We start from the raw sequence: 19,427 nt of genomic DNA on the forward strand, positions 1-19,427 counted from the left end.
ACACTGTTGAACAGTTTAAAAACCATGAAAAGAAAGAAAGCAGTTTTCAGGACTCTTTTTAAGAAGTCAGAATTAAAAAAAATATTCTTGCAATTACGTAATCTAATTAGGTAATTGTTAATCAATATTAATAATTAGTAATAACTATTATATAAAACATTTATTTATTGCATTTACCAATCTCTACTAAATACATTTTTAGTTCAAGTACTATGTTGGAAGAACTTAATTTTCTGTAATGCTCTAAATTACTCAATTTATTATGTAAATAATAGATTCAAATTTGTATCAATTTATTTTAATGACGGTATCTGAAAATATGGAGTACCATTTCTGGTGCTGTATGGCAAATGTTTTGTTATGATGGTGTTAATTGTAATTAAAGAAATAATTATTTAAAAATATTTATGCCATATATGTTTCTTCTTGTGCTGTACTGATGAAATTGTGTTGTGTGACTATTGAATGTTTAAATTTGCAATTCAGTAAATTCCACTTCCAACCAATCCATTTCAAATTCAACATCCCGTGGAGTTTGGCCAATTAAATACAAATGTCTACTCATGAGTCGAAAGGGAGCCAGTTCTGAATTTTGCTCAACCTTGCTATCAGTAGTCAGGTGTGGCACTAGCTCTTTCCTAGCTGGTTAGTAAAGGCATCACATGTGTTCAGATAGAGTTACACTGACCTGTCAGTTCATGAATAATACACACACTGAGATCAGAGTCAACACGGCTTATTCTAGCCTAACACAGTCAGAATATGGACATAACTGTCCTGCCAAACAACAATCATCCAGAGAAATTCCTGCAGCTGGATGTGGGAATGCTGCCGGTGACACACGGAATGTTCCAGATTGGTGCTACGCTGTCTCACCAAAGGCAGTGGCACAACAGGATGTACTCGCAGGTAACGTCTGTTAGCATACAGAGATGCGGCTGAAGGAACAGTATTGACCGATTACCTAAACAGACAATAGATATTACCTCCAGATTAACATAAATGGGAAGATTATTTCTCTTATGTAACTGCTCTTAATGGAGTTGTCAGATACAGTGGGAACGCTTTAGGTAAAAAAAAGAAAAAGAAAAAGAAAATTTAAAGCTACAATATTTATTCGGGCGGTTTTATTTGCATTATTTAATCTTTAATCTTAATGTACTTATTAAACACTGTACTGTATAACATAACACACACACACACACACACACACACACACACTGCAAATGTATTATTATTATTTATTTTTTTGGCAGTGTATTAAAAGGTAACATTCCCATTTTTTAAGTTCAGTATTTCAGTTGGTTCTTGCAGAAACTGCCATTATTATTTTGACATTATATGCTTTTTCCTTTTAAAATTCTGTCACACAGCTTTAGTTATATTGACTTGATTAATAATCATACTGATACCATGTGTGTCTTCACTGTGTTTCTTGTAATAATAATGTTCAGATACACTAAAATCCATTCATGCATTCAACGCAGGTACCCATTAACTGTATTTATATCTTCATATCACAAGAGAGCTGCTGAAGGGGATCATTATAGTTTATGCCAACTTTTCTCCAACCATATTTACAATTGACTATTGCAGCGATTGCCATTGTATCCACTTTAATACTTTAACTCTCTAAATTCTGCTCTAAAATCCTGTCTTTGAAAGGGAAAGGGAACAACTTTTCATTGTTTTATGTAAAGACTCAACCCCTGATTTGATCGTTGAATTTTTTTAAAGAATGTAGTACGTAGCAAAATTAATATTTTCTTTTATTTATAGTCAGAAGCTTAAATGTCAATTTCCTTAATTTATTGTGGGTCAAGCGAAATGTGCGGTTTATATCACCAGAAGGAATACAATAGAAAAAAGGTAGGACAGGAGGTTGTCCCAATTTTAATTGAAGATTTGTTATGGATTCAAATGTTGATATTCAGTGCTGTTGTAACAATTGTGTGTTCTATTGTTAATGAAGAACTGGTGTTTGCAGGTGAACTAGTGTAAATATTTTGTTTTTATTAAAAGATTTTCTCTATATTATTATTCATTTTTAATCATTTTTATTCTTTTTGTGTTTAATGAATGTAAAATGTTCCAATATACAGCAACTGTAAATGGTACATCTTTTAGATTCAAAAATCTCTCTCTCTCTCTTTCTTTCTTTCTTTCTTTCTTTCTCTCTCTGTGGGTGTGTGTTGTAGGTGAGTGAGAGGGGGCGTGGTAATGAGGTTAAGCTGTCAGCAGATGGCAGTGGTGTGTTTGAAGACAGAGATTTGGAGAAACGCATCACTCCTCAAACTCTGAAACCAAAGATCAAGCAGAACCCGCTGTACTCTCACATCAACATCATCAATACAGAGGAAAACAACAAGTCCAAACCATCATGGACCATTCAGGACTATGATAGACACACTACACACGGTCAGCTGGCAGACTACATGAAGGTACTTCAAGCCAAGTCTGTAGAATAACTATGTTAGCTTAATGTAAAGTCATGCCAACATAATGAGGATTGATGTAAAGGGCAATAAAGTTTGCATTTTGTTTCTCGCTCTTGAATGATTAGATTTATTTATTCGAAATACATTTCTATTAAATAAACAAATCAATGAATATCTTCTTATATTCATATTCTACGACTGTTGAGAGAACTAAGAGAAGTCTGTCCAACCTAATTTTCCTCTCATATAGGAAGACCCGAGAGACCTGAGCTTCTGGCTGGAAGATCTTTACACCCCCGGCTATGATTCACTGCTCAAGAAGAAAGAGGCGGAACTGAAGAGGAACAAGATTTGTAAAATTTTAGCATCCATCGTTCTGTCCATTTGTGCAGTTGTGATCATTATTACTGTGCCAATAGTGGTAACACAGTCCAAATACTGATAGAGCCATGCCAACCACTAACTCTCATCTACACCCATTCCTGCAACGATCTGACAGCTCAGCAGAAGAGCAGGAGCTCTTGTACCATATAAATGTGGAATTAAAATGGTCTGATATTCTTAGATAAGTTAATATATTCTATTCGGGGATCTGTTCAAACACATACAGAAAAACTGGCAGCATATAAAGACATTTTTTGCAGCATGTGTATGGTAAATGTGTATGTCAGCTTGATCACATTTTTATATAGTTGCAATTTTCTTGTCTAAAAGCATTTCACATGTTTTTGATTAACTTTGTTTGTATTACAGTATAAGCCTTACGGCAACAAAGGATTGTATAAATATTTTCCAAATTTGTATTTACATTTTTAAAGTTGTATATTTGCAGCTTGTTTTTGTAATATCTTCTCAAAAGAATAACTAAATAGATTTAAATAAAACAGTTAACAGGTTTTTGAAGTAACTTCTAGATGATTGAAATCTACAAAATATTAAAACACAAAATAAACCAATATAAGACACAGTACTTAGTCAGTAGAGCTCTAATATTAACACAGAAATCTGAAAATGTCCATTTATTACTAACAAAAAACAAATGTTTTACGTCATATAGCTACACTGGAAACCCTAATAAGTTTATTGCACTAATTTGATTGAGTAAACTCTTTCTCTCAATTATATTGAGTAATGGGGTCTCCCAAAACTTGAGTGTTTAAGTTTGATTAACTTTGTGTTCATGTAGAATGAATTTAAAGGAATAGTTCACCCAAAAATGAAAATACTCACCCTCATGTCATCCCAGATGTGTATGACTTTCTTTCTTCAACAGAACACAAACAAAACCTTTTAGAAGAATATCTCTGCTCTGTAGGTCCATACAATGTAAGAGAATGTGTGCCAGATTCTTTAAGCTCCAAAAAGCATATAGCCTTTATAAAAGTAATCCATACAAATTCTGTGAAGTCATTAATGTCATCTGATGCACTGATAAACCTAATGGTGACATCACATGAAACAACTATTTGCAACAAAACAACATAAATAATTGTAAAAAAAAGAGCCAAAACCTCTTTGGATTCTTAATAACAACTATTAAAATGCCTCCATGTGTTCCCTTTCACCAAAGAAACAGAATTAAATAACTCAAGTACAACAGATCCGCATAGCCTCAAGGTGCAAATATTCTCTCTCTCTCTCACACACACACACACACACACACACACACACACACAATTACATACATGATGTTCTCACTTATCATAATCAACTAGTTCTGTTTAAATCTACACTCAATGAGCCTTTGGCAGATTCTTTTTTTATGTAACATCTGTGAATTATGTGAAATGTTTCTATCTTTTCAGTTACCTCCTTGACCCCACCCTCTAAAACAGCAGCACTTGAAAAGCTGAGCTGTCAGGTTAACTGTAGGGTACTGTGAATAGTCCTTTTGAACAAACCACTGCTCTGTTATTTCTGACGTCCATAATTACTACCTGCTTGACCTTGAGTTGCCTCTGCAGAAGAATAGAAAGCATACTCTCATTAAAAAACACACAAAAAATGCTTCTCTAATGCCATGAACACTCCAGAGATATTTTAATTGCAAACATTGAACATGGTATGAAACAAAGTGTGTAGACTATCTTTCTCATTCAGAACAACACTAATAAGTTAGGCTTCAAATTCACTTCAATTCATCTGCTGTCCTGTCAGTGAAGAATGCAATGTAGTATAATGTAAGCCCTGAACATTCAAGTGTCACCACTAAAAATATGGAGCGCGCAATGGGGTAAAGCCCTTTTGATTTATATTTTATTTTCTTCAGAAAAATAAACTCTAAACAGCAACAAAAACAAACACAGCACTTTCCTGAACACCAATAGTCACTATGCACAGCTAATTTTTCCTGATCCATGAGGTCATTGCATGATATGATTAAAGATTCATTTTGAGGTAATTTGGTAACTTTTAATTTTTATTAAATATTAAAATGTAGCAAATTTAAATGTAAAATTAGTACATTTATTTGTAATTTTCAGTTTTGTTTAAGGTGATTAAATTAAAAAGTTTTTCATTAATGGTCCAACAAGTGAAAGGAAAGTATTTGTGGTTAAAAAAAAAGCCCCCTTGTAAAACACATTGTTTTTCTTAAATGCGGGCAATAGATTTGTCATGAAGAATCTTCATAGTGGGGTCATATTCACTGATAATCCCAACGGAGAATCTTTTGTTTATAGAATATACTGAGATGCAAAAAGTGATTGAAATGAACAGGAATGTGTTACTCCAAAAACTATATTTCTGTCTCAAATGTATCTGCTTAAGTTACATTTTTCCCCATTGCCATATTTTTAAACGAATAATAATAATAAAAATAATTAAACTTCTGCTATTTCTTTTCCCACAAATGGTGTTGCACAATCAATATTCCATACAAAGAAATATTTTTTTTTCTACCTTGTTACACTTTGCAAACATTTTTGCCTTTAGTCCCACTGTATCCTATTATATTATATTATATTATATTATATTATATTATTGCTTCTACATTTTGTACTGTAAGCAATTTCTGCAATTTCTGATGAACCCCCAGCAGCTCCAGTAAAGTTCCTGCCATCCTCAGAGAACCCGTAAACGTCAGCTTGGTGAGAGAACGCGCAGCCTGATTTTCTCCGCCCCCTTTACTGACGCGAAGCAATGAACCGTTTGTCCCGTCACATCTGCGCGTTCTGAGGCTCAAACCCGGAGAAATCATCATGCCCAAGAGGCTAGGAGAAAAAGTTCCATTTCCACGCGTCAAACTGTGAGGAAAATGGCGAGTCTGTGGAGAAAAAGCAGAGAGGTTATGTGAATGGACTTTATTGTGATTGTGTGGAAACTGTAGAAAACGGCAGAATGCCAGTCCTCAGTGCATGAAAAAGGAAGCGTCAACTTTGTCGCGTTTTCATTTCAGTAATATGGGTTATTTTACGCGACGTTGGCACCTACCGAACGAATTACAAGCAACCCTCTCTTCAGCGAGCAAGAGAGAATTGGCCAAATATCTGCTGTATCAAAATTCTGATGGGTTACAGTGGGACTACATCGCAGTTTTCGGATAAATATTGTGTTTAAGATATTTTGAAGATGTTTACCTCACGTGTAAAAGGACAACGCTCATATTCGGGTCGCGCGGCGTGCTCGCGAACGCACTTTGCAGATGTTAGAGAATCACGATCATCAGTCATTTGACACCAAGAAGCAATATGCAAACATCTACTTAAATAGTTTTTATTTGTATTTTTAAATTTGTTTTATCTGCTGTACTGACTGTATAATGGCCTTTAGGTCCAGAAGACCGTGGGTGAGTGTGCTCGTGGGGGTTTTTCTAGGGTTCACAGCCGCGTCCTGGCTGGTTGTGCCCAGAGTTCTGGAAATAAGTGTGAAGAACAGAAGATCCTCAGTATGTTCATATTACAGTAACGCAAGGGCTCATAAAGTTTCAGACACTGCCCGCAGTACCTCAGCTACCAACGCCAGACAAAAGCAGCAGAATCTCTTCTCCAGTGATGAAGGTGAAGAAGATCCTTACAGGACAAAGAACAGCAGTGATGGAGCAAGACCAGTACCTCCAGCCAAAAGCTTCCTGTATGTGGGGGTCATGACGGCACAGAAGTATCTGAGCTCCAGGGCCGTGGCTGCCCACCGGACGTGGACTTCCAGCATACCTGGGCGGGTGGAGTTCTTCTCCAGTGAGGGGTCTGAGAAGGTGCCCCTGCCAACTCTAGTGCCCGTCATCTCACTGGCAGGAGTGGATGATTCATACCCCCCTCAGAAGAAGTCTTTCATGATGCTGAAGTACATGCACGACAATTACCTGAATAAATATGAGTGGTTTATGAGGGCTGACGATGATGTCTACATTAGAGGTGAAACCTCTACCACATAACAAATATTAAGAGCAGTGCAGATATTCAAAAGAGACAATGCTTGTGTTTAAGCCAATTACTAATTAAGGGAATAGTTAATCCAAAAATGCCAATAGTTAATCCATTTAATCTCATGCCATCCCAGATGTGTATGACATTCTTTTATCTGTTATGATATGAAGATTTTTAGAAGAATATATCAGCTCATATATAGCTGCTAGCTGGAGATCTCCAAAATAGGGCATGGTTTCTTCAGAAGGGGGTGGAGTTACTCCAAATGGGTATTGTGCCAACTCCAAAAGGGGGCGACACCTCCACAGATGGTTAAGGAAAGTGGAAGGTAAGGGGCTCCCTATATCTTTGCTGATGGTTTGGAGCTTCCGCCCATTTTTTGAGCTCTGTCTGCAGCTATTCCCTTCTCAGTCAACAGGGTTCAAAACTTTGAAGCTCCAAAAGCACATAAAGGCAGCATAAAAGTAATCCTTATGAACCCAGTGGTTAATTCCGTGTCTTCAAAAGCAATATTTACATTTACATTTATGCATTTGGCAGACACTTATATCCAAAGCGACTTACAGAGCCCTTATTACAGGGACAATCCCCCTGGAGCAACCTGGAGTTAAGTGCCATGCTCAAGGACACAATGGTGGTGGCTGTGGGGCTCGAACCAGCGACATCCTGATTACCAGATTACCAGTTATGTGCTTTAGACCACTACACCACCACCACTCAATATGATAAACAGAAACAGACATAATTAAGTCCTTTTTTTATTTTCCGTTTTTACTATAAATTGGCACTTTCAAACAGCCCTTCTAAGTGCTCTTCTCTCCTTAGATTTCTTCATTTTTATTTTTTTTTGACGATTTGCATTCTTGCATATCACCACCTACTGGGCAGGGAGGACATTTTATATTAAAAAGTAATAAAGGACCTAATATTGATCTGTTTCTCACCCACAACCATCATATCACTTCTGAAGACATGGATTTAACCACTGGAGACTTATGGATTTCTTTTATGCTGCCTTTGGAAAAAATTTGGACCCTGTTGACTTGGATTGTGAGGATCTACACTTGAAGTCAGAAGTTTACATACACCATAGCCAAATACATTTAAACTGAGTTTTTCACAAGTCCTGACATTTAATTGTAGAAAACATTCCCTGTCTTAGGTCAGTTAAGATCACTACTTTATATTAAGAATGTGAAATGTCAGAATAATAGTAGAGATAATTATTTGTTTCATCACATTCCCAGTGGGTCAGAAGTTTAAATAAACTTTGTTAGTGTATATGTGTTAGTTGGTTGCATTACCTTTAGATTGTTTAACTTGGGTCAAATGTTTTGGGGAGCCTTCCACAAGCTTCTCACAATAAGTTGCTGGAATTTTGCCCATTACTCCAGACAGAACTGGTGTAACGGAGTCAGGTTTGTAGACCTCCTTGCTCACACAAGCTTTTTCAGTTCTGCCCACAAATTTTCTGTCGGATTGAGGTCAGGGCTTTGTGATGGCCACTCCAATACCTGTTGTCCTTAAGCCATTTTGCCACATATTTGGAGGTATGCTTGGGGTCATTGCCCATTTTGAAGACCCATTTGCAACCGAGCTTTAACATCCTGGCTGATGTCTTTAGAAGTTGCATTAATATATCCACATAATTTTCTTTCCTCATGATGCCATCTATTTTGTGAAGTGTACGAGTCCCTCCTGCAGCAAAGCACCCCCACAACATGATGCTGCCATCACTAGGCTTCACGGTTGGGATGGTGTTCTTTGACTTGCAAGTCTCTCCCTTTTTCCTCCAAACATAACAATGGTCATTATGGCCAAACGGTTACATTTTTGTTTCATCAGACCAGAGGACATTTTTCCAAAAAGTAAGCTCTTTGTCCCCACGTGCACTTGCAAGCTGTAGTCTGGCTTTTTTATGGTGGTTTTGGAGCAGTGACTTCTTCATTGCTGAGCAGCCTTTCAGGTTATGTCAATATAGGACTTGTTTTACTGTGGATATAGATACTTGTCTACCTGTTTCCTCCAGCATCTACACAAGGTATTTTGCTGTTGTTCTGGGATTGATTTGCACTTTTTGCAGCAAACTATGTTCATCTCTAGGAGACAGAATGCATTTCCTTCCTGAGTGGTATGATGGCTGTGTGGTCCCATAGTGTATATACTTGCATACTATTGTTTGTACAGATGAACGTGGTACCTTCTGGCATTTGGAAATCGCTCCCAAGGATGAAACTTTTTTTCTGAGGTCTTGGCTGATTTCTTTTGATTTTCCCATGATGTCAATCAAAGAGGAACTGAGTTCGAAGGTATTTTCTGGAATTTTCCAAGCTGCTTAAAGGCTCAGTTAACTTAGTGGGTGTAAACTTTTGACTCACTGGAATTGTGATATAGTCAATTAAAAATGAAAAAGTCTCTGTAAACAATTGTTGGAAAAATTACTTGTGTCTTGCACAAAGGAGATGTCCTAAACGACTTGCTACAATTATAGTTTGCTAATATGAAATCTGTGGAGTGGTTAAAAATGAGATTTAATGACTTTAACCTAAGTGTATGTAAACTTCTGACTTCAACTGTACAAGACTGAAATATTCTTTTAAAAGTCTTAATTTGTGTTCAGTAGAAGAAACAAAGTCATACACATCTGCGATGGCATGAGGGTGAGTAAATGATGAGAGAATTACTTTTCTTTTGTTGAACTATTCCTTTAATAATGCTTTTATGTTCAGATATATAACAATAAGTTTACTTAATGTTTTTCTGTATAAACATGGACGAATAAAGTTTTGGGGTAGAGCTCACTAGAAAACATTAATATTTTAATATATATATGGTGTAATTTACAGTAGATTGCTAAAAGAATAATTGTGAAGTGCACTGAGAGCTCAATAAGCCATATTTGGCTGGCTATATCCAAAAGGTGGTTTGTTTTATTTCTTATTATTTCTACAATAAAACATTACTAAATGTCTCTAAATATACAAATATGATGACACATCGGGTCCTGACTCAGGGAGATGTACACTACACATGAAGATGAGCTAAATATATTTCATTTATGCAGATTTAAATATAAATTATAGTAGTTCTTTAAATATAAATGACAGTGTACTACGGTAATGAGAATCACCATTGACCAACTGGAAGCATTACAATAATGAGAATTTGGGGGAAGAAATTTACTTAAAGAAATGTTCCAAGTTCAATACAAGTTGAGATCAATTGACAGTATTTGTGGGATAATATTGATGACCAAACAAAAACTTTTTTTGACTTGTCCCTCCTTTTCTTTAAAAAAAGCTAAGTTGAGGTAACAGTGAGACGCTTACAATGGAAGTGAATGGGGCCAATATTTGGAGGGTTTAAAGGCAGCAATGTGAAGTTTAAAATTTTATAAAAGCACTTACATGAATTCTTTTGTTAAAACTTGTGTATTATTTGAGCGAAGATAAGTTGTTTAAATCATTATTTTTCCAGTCGTTTTAGGGTTTGTTGACATTACATTGTCATGGCAATGAAGTTGTAAAATTGGCTATACTTTTACACAGAAAAGTGAGTGATATTATTACACTAAAATAATGTTAACACATATTGTTTATGTGTTGTGGCTATACTTTTGAAACAGTGAGTACTTGAATGTTTACAAATTTGCCCCCATTGACTTCCATTGTATGTGCTTCACTGGAACACAGATTTTTGCTTTTTTTAAAGAAAAGAAGGGACGAGTCCAATTTATTATTATAATTTTTTTTTTTGTGGTTATCAACATTATGCGACAAATACTGTTGATTGAACTTAACTTTTATTGAGTGCAAAATAAACTTTTAATTATCTTAAACATGTCACAATGCAAGAAAATCTGTTTCGCTTTCTTTTCTTTATGCAAAATATAATTTATTCTTATTATTGTTTTCTTTGAATTTTGGGCTGAAATGTTACCTGGACATGTTTTCATTAATCTATATAAAAGACTTGTTTTCAAAACATAACAAACAGGACATTCACTTTTATGACATGTAACCTGAATGTACTGCTAACAAATTGAATACATTTTGTATACTAAACCTGTTGACCAATGTAAAAGTACATAATTAAATGTAGATAATAGCACGTTCAAGGCTACTGCCAAAATAGTGATCAATGACTCTCCATACAGAATCGTAACTTAATTTTTCTCCTGTGACTCTGTCTCCTTTAGGTGAGAAGTTGGAGCTATTTCTCCGCTCTCTTAACAGTAGTAAACCACTGTATCTGGGTCAGACTGGTTTGGGGACCACAGAGGAGCTTGGCAAACTGGCCCTGGAGCCCGGAGAGAACTTCTGCATGGGTGGTCCAGGTATGATCTTCAGCAGGGAAGTTCTCCGCAGGATGGTGCCACACATCGGGGCCTGTCTCAGGGAGATGTACACTACACATGAAGATGTGGAGATAGGACGCTGTGTCAGGCGGTTTGGAGGGACGCAGTGTGTCTGGTCATATGAGGTAATGTCTGTTAACATCCTTCTGTGGTATTTGGGTTGAATGGGGTCAGTTGTGCTGTGACTTGTGCAGTTGAGCTCTAGAATAACTCATTGCCCATTTTAGTTTTCAGTTTTAATTTTATTTGAGTTTGTGCTTACAATCTTTTAATGTTTTAATATTGTTCCAGTGTTAACGTTGTGTGGTAAACTTATCCATGTCTGATTGGCTGTGTATGTGCTGTGTTGCACAGTGGTTTATGTTGTGTGGGCAGACAGATAATGCTCATCGCTTCTGGTTAGGACACATGCCAGATTTCTCTTCTGTAAATCTGTTGTCAGATTCGAGTCAAAAATGTTTGCTGACACTTCTCTGATGGATTACTGTGACATCTAGTACATCTGTGAATCAGATCATTGTTGCACCTTGTGTGCATGTGTCTATATTCTATTAATATATCTAGTTTAAATGAAAGTGCAAGATTGCTGTTGTTTTCTCAGGGATGGGATCAGTTACTGTAACTAAAAAATGTCAGTAAATTTGTTCTCTTTTAAGCAAATTAGTCTAATAATTTTGTTTCCCAGAAAACAGGTAATGAAAATAATTGATTGTTCTGCTTTAAAGAAATTACTGGTGATCTGAATTTGTATTATCTACCGTCACTGTCACCACAAGGGGTAATAATAACACTACTATTCAAGTGCCAAACATGTTGACAGGAAATATCAAGCCTTGCAAGAGTTGAGGTGCACAGAAATACGTTATACTGCATATTTATATACCGCTGTGTTGATATAGCACTTGCAATATTCTGTGTGCTGGTGGTTTGCGCTTTTAATGTTTTATTTATGGTTTCATTTCAAGCCACCAGTACTCACGGGAATGTCATCAAGTTTAACAAATCGGCACACATCGGCATTTGAACTGCTGAACATCATTTAAGATTTCACAAATCCAAGCTAATGGATTATTCCACATTATCAGGCACTGCCAATGTCTTAACTGAACAGAGCTGTGTGAAACTACTGCGACCATCTACTATTCATCATGTTTGTTCTGGAGCAAATGTGCTGTGAGCAAAAACAATAATTTCCCTTTGGCCATTTGACATTTTAGTTATTTCATTTGATGGATATAGTGTGTAGCGTGGCAGTAAATTATTGGGAGATGGGTGAATGTGGTCTGGACATATCGCAGACGTGTGCTTTAACCTCTGCAGCACAACTCTAACAGTCGTGTGCTTGTGTGAGTGTGATTTCTAATAAGACAAGAGTATTATGTCACTTTAATTTATGTCCGGCTGATTACTCACTGATGGCTAAGAGGCGTCACTTTACTATTAAAATCATTAAAATCACTGTGAGAGCTAAAAAGTTGTGGGTAATGAGGGTAATTCGGAACTCACTTTTTTCGGAAGTCATTTTTATTGAAAATTTTGTTTGAAGTGATCTTACAGCATGATTATTATGATTGTACTCCCTTCAAAGTGCCCATCGGATTGTGATTTATTTTGTTGGAAAGCAAAGAGCCTGCTAGTTGGTTCAACTTAAACCGTCTTAAAATGGTCTATAGCGCCATCTATCGCTCCGCTATGGAGAAAAATAAAACTCAACATAAAAAGAAACATCCCTTTTTTAGGACACTGTATTTTAAAATAATTTTGTACAAATCCGAATAACTTTACAGCTCTTTATTGTAAAGGGTTTAAACAATGTTTTTCATGATTGTTCGATGAACGCTTGACAATTAATAAACATGCTCCTGTGGAACGGTCATAGATGGTAGGCAATTAAGGTCACAGTTATAAAAACTTAGGACTGTAAAGAGTCCTTTCTACTGACTCTGAAAAACACTGTGGCATGGGGGGCATGGTCGTGTCTCGGTTCAGTGCTGTCGTGCTCTCTTTTCATGCTCGCTCTCTCCACTTACGCTCTGGCATCCCTTTTTGGTCACCATCCGCATCACTATAACGAGAGACAGGTGTTAGGGATAATTGTGAACCAGGTGACAAGGCTTACTGTTCTCTCTCTCCAGCAGACCGTCACATAACCAAAACCCCTATGCCACAAACACCAAAAGAAAGATGCCCAGGGTCCCTGCTCATCTGTGTGAGTGTGCCTTAGGCACGCTGCATGGAGGCACGAGGACAGCGGATATGGCATGGGCAATAAATTCCAACGTCCTCACAGTGGCAGACCATGTGTAACAACACCTGCACAGTATCGGTACATATGAATATCCCACACTTGCGGGACAGGTACAGGATGGCAACAACAACTGCCCGAGTTACACCAGTGATCAAACTGTCCGCAATAGGCTGAGAGAGGCTGAACTGAGGGCTTTGAGGCCTGTTGTAAGGCAGGTCCTTACAGACATCACCGACAACAATGTCACCTATGGGCACAAACCACCTTTGCTGAATCAGACAGGACTGGCTAAAAGTGCTCTTCACTGACGAGTCACAGTTTTGTCTCATGTGATGGGTGATGGTCGATGACGTCATCGATGACGTCGACGCAAAAAATACGTCGACGCAAAATATGCGCGTCGATTCGTCGGACCCAAAACAAAGATGGCGGCGCCGGCGAGTAGTAGAAACACAAGTGGCTCCTCAGACTATCAGAAGTGCAAGGCGGCATGCACTCGTTCCTCTAAAATATGGGAATTCTTTAATTTAAAAGGAAACAATTCCGTGATATGTCGTCTTTGCAAAATGGAGATGGCCTTCCATTCTAGCACCACGGCAATGCACCAGCATCTGAAGAGGCGCCACCCGGGAGCAGTTGCAGATGACAGAGCACCGTACGTTTTTTTTCAACTCCCCACTTTGCACTCGATGTTGGAGTAGGCTATAATACGTTGTTGACACCTAAAGTTTTTGCTTATAGCTATTAATAATGCGCTTATAGCTATGAATGTCGTGAAAAATACATAGAGGACACTAACAACGCGCTGACAGACAGGACCAAGCAGGTAACATTTAATAAAGTCTCAACTTTCAAATTTGGTCATTCAAAGAAAATTAAACCATAAATAGGCCTACTATTTTGTGGCTCTTTAATGTGTCGTGACAGATTGCCTGAGTTAAAGCTGCTCGTGAACCGATCATCTTTTCCTTGGTTAATTTATAGCATCAAATAGGCTAAACATGAATGTAGCCTACATCAGAAGGACTGTTGTTTTAACCGCGGAAAGATGTCAGTACAGTAGCCTACAATCCATTATTCAAATTCAAATCCACCGACGTTAATCTTCTCTCTCCTGACTACAAAAATGCCGTATTATGATTGATTGATCAGATCGCCAGTCAATCAAACTCCCGGCAAATGTTTTTTTTTTTACATTTTATACACCCCCACCCCCGATGAAACCGGTATTACCGGTGTTGTCACAAGTCGATTAATCGAATCGAAATCGAATCGGACTGGAAAAAAAAATGAATCGTTAGATTAATCTATGCATCGAAAAAATAAATCGCTAGATTAATCGTTTAAAAAATAATCGTTTATCCCAGCCCTATTTTCTATCAAACTAATCAGAGAAGTTATGTTACACCACGTTAACTCGCATTTGCACTGGAGAGAGAGTTGTAGGTGTAGGAGTCTTTTATTCAACGATTTCCATCTCCATCTGCCGTAGCGAAGTTGCACCCGCTGTAAGCGTCAACCCACATTGGTTTAGTTTTCAAAATTAAAAAAATTGCTTCTTCAAGATGCATTACAACAAGTGGTTTTACGGGCAGTGATGTCAAATGCTCATTGGCTCTCAATTGTATATTGACCATTTGCGACACGCCTTATTCTGCAATGTTGAATGAGATCTGACAACTGTTACGGTGCACATCAGGTGAAAATTTACAGTGATTAATCATTTAAATTCCACTCTCGATCAGATGCAGCACATCACACATTGGACTACATTTTTACTGAATTTTGTTCCATTTTTATATTAACATACAAATAGCTATGTATATTATTGAGATCAGGCTGCATAAAGATACATAATAATGACAGAGAAAACGTTACTGATATATTTATGTTTAGGTCAGTAGAGAAGGCTTGCTGGCCGTGAGTGTTTTCCAATGGATTTTTCATTTGACAACTATGAATACAGACTTTTAATGGAAAAATGAAATTATAAAATTCTGTGATTTGTTTTGAATATTCAACGCTCTGATGAACGAACTGATGCTTCACCAATCATTCTTGCATTTCTTTTTAAACTCATCTACTGTATGTTAGCCAGCTAGATAACTTTACCCTTGTTTTATATTTAATTCAGCAGAATTAGCAACAGTGTTCTGCCAAATGTTTTAATTTTGCAATGCATAAAGCACAAGTACATGATTAATGAATGTAGGGTGTAGTGACAATGCAGCACTGGGCTGATGCTTCCGTCATCTGCTTCCCAAGATCATATAACAACATATATGATGTCAAGAGTGTTGCAAGAGCATCAAAATCAGACATTCCTGATCTACAAACATTCAGTTTGAGCTAATGGACAAATGTCTGCAGTGTTGTGAACAGAACGATGTGTTGGATGTCTCCACCCACCAGTCCATGGTGCTCTTCTGAAAGCATTCATCTCACCATCTGCCCTCAATCTGTGAGCTGAAATACAGATGGATGGATGGTACCGCTTGTCCAGATATGCCAAACATTTCCTGTCGTTTTCACTTGAGAAAAAATGCATTCACTTTTTTCTGAAGTGAATGCAATACGCTTCCGTACGTTTGCACTCTTTATGTTCAACTTTTGTATCTGACTGACTGCGCTGTGTGTGACAGTGCAAAAAATTTCTACACATAATTTCTCTGTTATACTTTTAATCTAAGCACAGCAACATTCTAAAACAACGTCAAAATATTTGATTGAGTGTTCATTTTGAAATATTATGTACAATTAATATTCTCCAAGTTTGTAATTTGCCAAGGTGAAAACTAAATTGTAGTAAGAACAATGGTCATACTTTAGTGTTAAATTAAAATATATCTATTTCTGCAATGTTGTATGTTAGAAAGCTGAAATCAAAGCAGAAATCTGCAGAATTGAGGTCTCTGTCATTCCCAAAAGTTCTTCATAGACTAGGGTTGTGCCGATGGACGATATCATCGTCCATCGTGATGGCTAACCAACATCACGATGTAGAGCCACCATCGTGATGCCACGCCCCCTTTTGCGAGTCTTGCTAGTGTGACTCACTAATCCTAGTCTCTTCTATAGTTAACCTAAAAACTTTGCAGGGATTGCTCTGTAAATTAAATTGAGAATATAGCTAATGCATATATGTTATTTTAAATACTGTAGTATATGCCAGAGACGTGACGTGTTAGTCTGTGAAAATACCGTGTCAGGCAGGCTACACAAATATTGATCTTGACATTGTTAGCTTCTTGTCTTTTTTTTACATGTCTTACACTGTACATTTAGATTAAAATATTTTATTTTAAGCCCTTATTAATTAATTGTTAGCAGTTGTTGTGTCTCAGAAAATCTTGCTCATTGTCACATGAGCTCTTGTATACACTGAAGCGGCAGTTTAAGATAAACCCAGACCAGCGAACGTCAAATAACTTTTGTCTGGTTAATACTTTTAAAGAAAAATTTCCTTGGCCATAAATCCATAATGTCAAATCAAATGAAAGAAACAAGGTGAATATGAATAACACACATTTATTAAAAAATAGAAGAACAACAAATAAAGAACAAGAAAACGGGAACAACACTCAGACCGAAACTCGGCATTACCATTTCACTTATAATTAGCAGCACAATTAACTTCAGCACAGGCTACAAAATAAATTATGTTATTGAAATATTGTAAAGTGGTCATATGAACTACACAAATGAACGTTTAAAAAATAATATGCAAAATCGAATAGCTCCGCAACGGATGGCGAAAACTGCGTAAAGAAGTCTAATATCTTTCACCATAAACCATGTTTAAATTTCAATGTTTCTGGCCAGAAATACCAACATATTCACTTTATCTGGTTTTAATAAGCTGCGGATTGGAGTAACTACACTACCCGCTGTGCTGAAGACCCGCTCTGATGGAGTACTGGTAGCACATATGCACAGATATTTCCGTGCTAATCTTGCAATGAACGGAAACATTTTGTCGTTCTCTTCCCCATCAATGGCCATTTCCTGCAGGTACATGGTCATTTCTGCCTCGACCTTTTGCTCATCAGTGAGTGTGGCTGTGGCTGCTCTCTTCACAAGAAGGCTGCCCAAAGACGACTTTTTTTCCTTAGGCGCAATATATTAAAAAGCCCGGATGAGTAGGCTACTAATTAGTTGGGCTAGTAAAATAACTAAATTATAGTTTTTCAGTAGAAAAAAAATATCTATGTAAAGAGATATATTAAAATAAAAAGTGCTTAAAAGTGCACAACTCTTCTTAAGTGGAAGAAATATTTTTCCCCCTTACGTGCAACCTATTGGAAAGCGCGGATGAGTCAGTTGGGATAGTAAAATAACGAAATTATAGTTTTTAAGTGGAAAATAGTATTTATGTAAAGAGATATATTAAAATAAAAAGTGCACAACTCTTCTTAAGTGAAAGCTAAAAAAAAATGCTTCACGTGTCGTGCAACCTACTGATAAAGCGCCGACGAGTCATTATTTGGGTTAGTAAAATAACGAAATTAGAATTTGTCATATCATTTTTGAAAATTATATGAAATTATATACCCCCCCCAGCCCCCCACCCGCCCGACGATATCATCGTCCATCGCGATGTTTTACTGTCAACATCGTCAACTGCCAATTTAGGGGACATCGCCCAACCCTATCACAGACCCAACCCCTTGCCTGTTTGTTTATCAAATACTGTGTGGTGTAATGTTATAAGCATGTATGGTGTAATTGCATATTACCTCCGCTAGAGGGCCACCGTGGTTTTACGGCTGTGGTTACCGGGAGTGAGTGAGTGATATACATGCACAAGCTGGTTAGCAGCACGAGCTGCTAGTGTTCTGCAATAAACAAGTGGTTCTGAAATATACCTCTCCGTGTGAGTAGTTTGTCAAATAAACTACACGAGGAGGAACATTACATGGTGTCAGAAAAGAGTCGTTTCATGAACTCGAACCTGCACTTCACAGCACTGAGACGCGACCGAGTAAGTCGGCACATCGTGACTGAAGTGAATCGTCCGTAGTAAAAAAAAAAAAAAAACTTTAAACATTTTTTTTTTTTTAATAAACATGGATCAGTTCAGACTACCACCTCCATTAGTCCTGTCTGGGAATACAGGCGAAAACTGGAGGAGATGGATACAGCAGTTCAACATTTACATGACTGCTACAGGATCAGACTCAAAAAGTGAGAAGGTAAAAATAGCCATTCTACTTCATGCATTAGGAGAGGAGGCCTTAGAAGTGTACAACTCGCTGTCTGTTGAGCCAGAAGAGGAAGATGTAACAATGCAAGATATAATAACTGCACTGGAGAAGTATTGCTTACCAAGAAAGAATGTTGTTTTTGAAAGACACCAGTTCTGGGCTTACCCCATGCCTGATTCAATTACCATTGATAAGTACATCACAGAACTAAAACAAAAGAGTAAGGACTGTGAGTTCGGTTCAACGGAATCTGACATGATAAGAGACAAAATCGTGTTCAGTATCGGTGATCAGCGTTTAAAGGAGAGGCTCTTAAGAGAAATAAATCTGACCCTTGAAAAAACAGTGGACATTTGTAGAGCAGCAGAGGCAGCAAAAACACAGATTCAAGCAATGGGAGAGCAGAATAAAACTGTTCACGCAATTAAAAGGAAGACAAAAGATGCAAAGCAGAACAAGAGATACGAAAGAACGCCATCTCAACAGCAAAGGGCAAATGTGGAATCATTCATCTGCAAAAAGTGCGGAAAATCTCACCCTCCACGACAATGTCCAGCCTTTGGAGTTACATGTCATGCCTGTGGAAAACGCAATAATTTTGCCTCAGTGTGCATGTCTGGAAAAAAAGACACTCAGCCTAAACACAATAGAAATGTCACTGTTGATACATTATTCATAGGGACAGTGGAACTAAAAGAGACCCCCAGCTCTGTACAAAAAGCATGGTACACAGATGTCGACATTGGAAATGTGAAAGTGAAGTTCAAATTGGACTCCGGGGCTGAAGCCAATATTATACCCCTAGACATTTATCAA

At 37.2% G+C, this 19,427-nt stretch overlaps 2 protein-coding genes across 2 annotated transcripts in view; both read left to right on the top strand.

Moving 5' to 3' along the window:
• The first annotated feature begins 762 nt into the window (after positions 1-762).
• Positions 763-3,200, top strand: LOC127635421 (major intrinsically disordered NOTCH2-binding receptor 1-like). The gene is made up of 3 exons (XM_052115463.1): positions 763-918; positions 2,199-2,441; positions 2,689-3,200. The coding sequence occupies exons 1-3, from the start codon at positions 763-765 to the stop codon at positions 2,878-2,880; spliced, it is 591 nt and encodes a 196-aa protein (XP_051971423.1). The 3' UTR covers positions 2,881-3,200.
• Positions 3,201-5,616: 2,416 nt separating this feature from the next.
• The window catches only part of LOC127635451 (chondroitin sulfate synthase 3-like), a 92,948-nt gene continuing 79,137 nt past the window's right edge, over positions 5,617-19,427 (top strand). Inside the window, exons 1-2 of the mRNA XM_052115513.1 lie at positions 5,617-6,790; positions 11,001-11,284. Coding sequence (XP_051971473.1) covers positions 6,199-6,790; positions 11,001-11,284 — 876 coding nt within the window. The 5' untranslated portion in view covers positions 5,617-6,198. The remainder of the gene's footprint in view (positions 6,791-11,000; positions 11,285-19,427) is intronic.

This window comes from Xyrauchen texanus, chromosome 43, assembly GCF_025860055.1.
Source record: "Xyrauchen texanus isolate HMW12.3.18 chromosome 43, RBS_HiC_50CHRs, whole genome shotgun sequence".
Lineage (NCBI taxonomy): Eukaryota > Metazoa > Chordata > Actinopteri > Cypriniformes > Catostomidae > Xyrauchen > Xyrauchen texanus.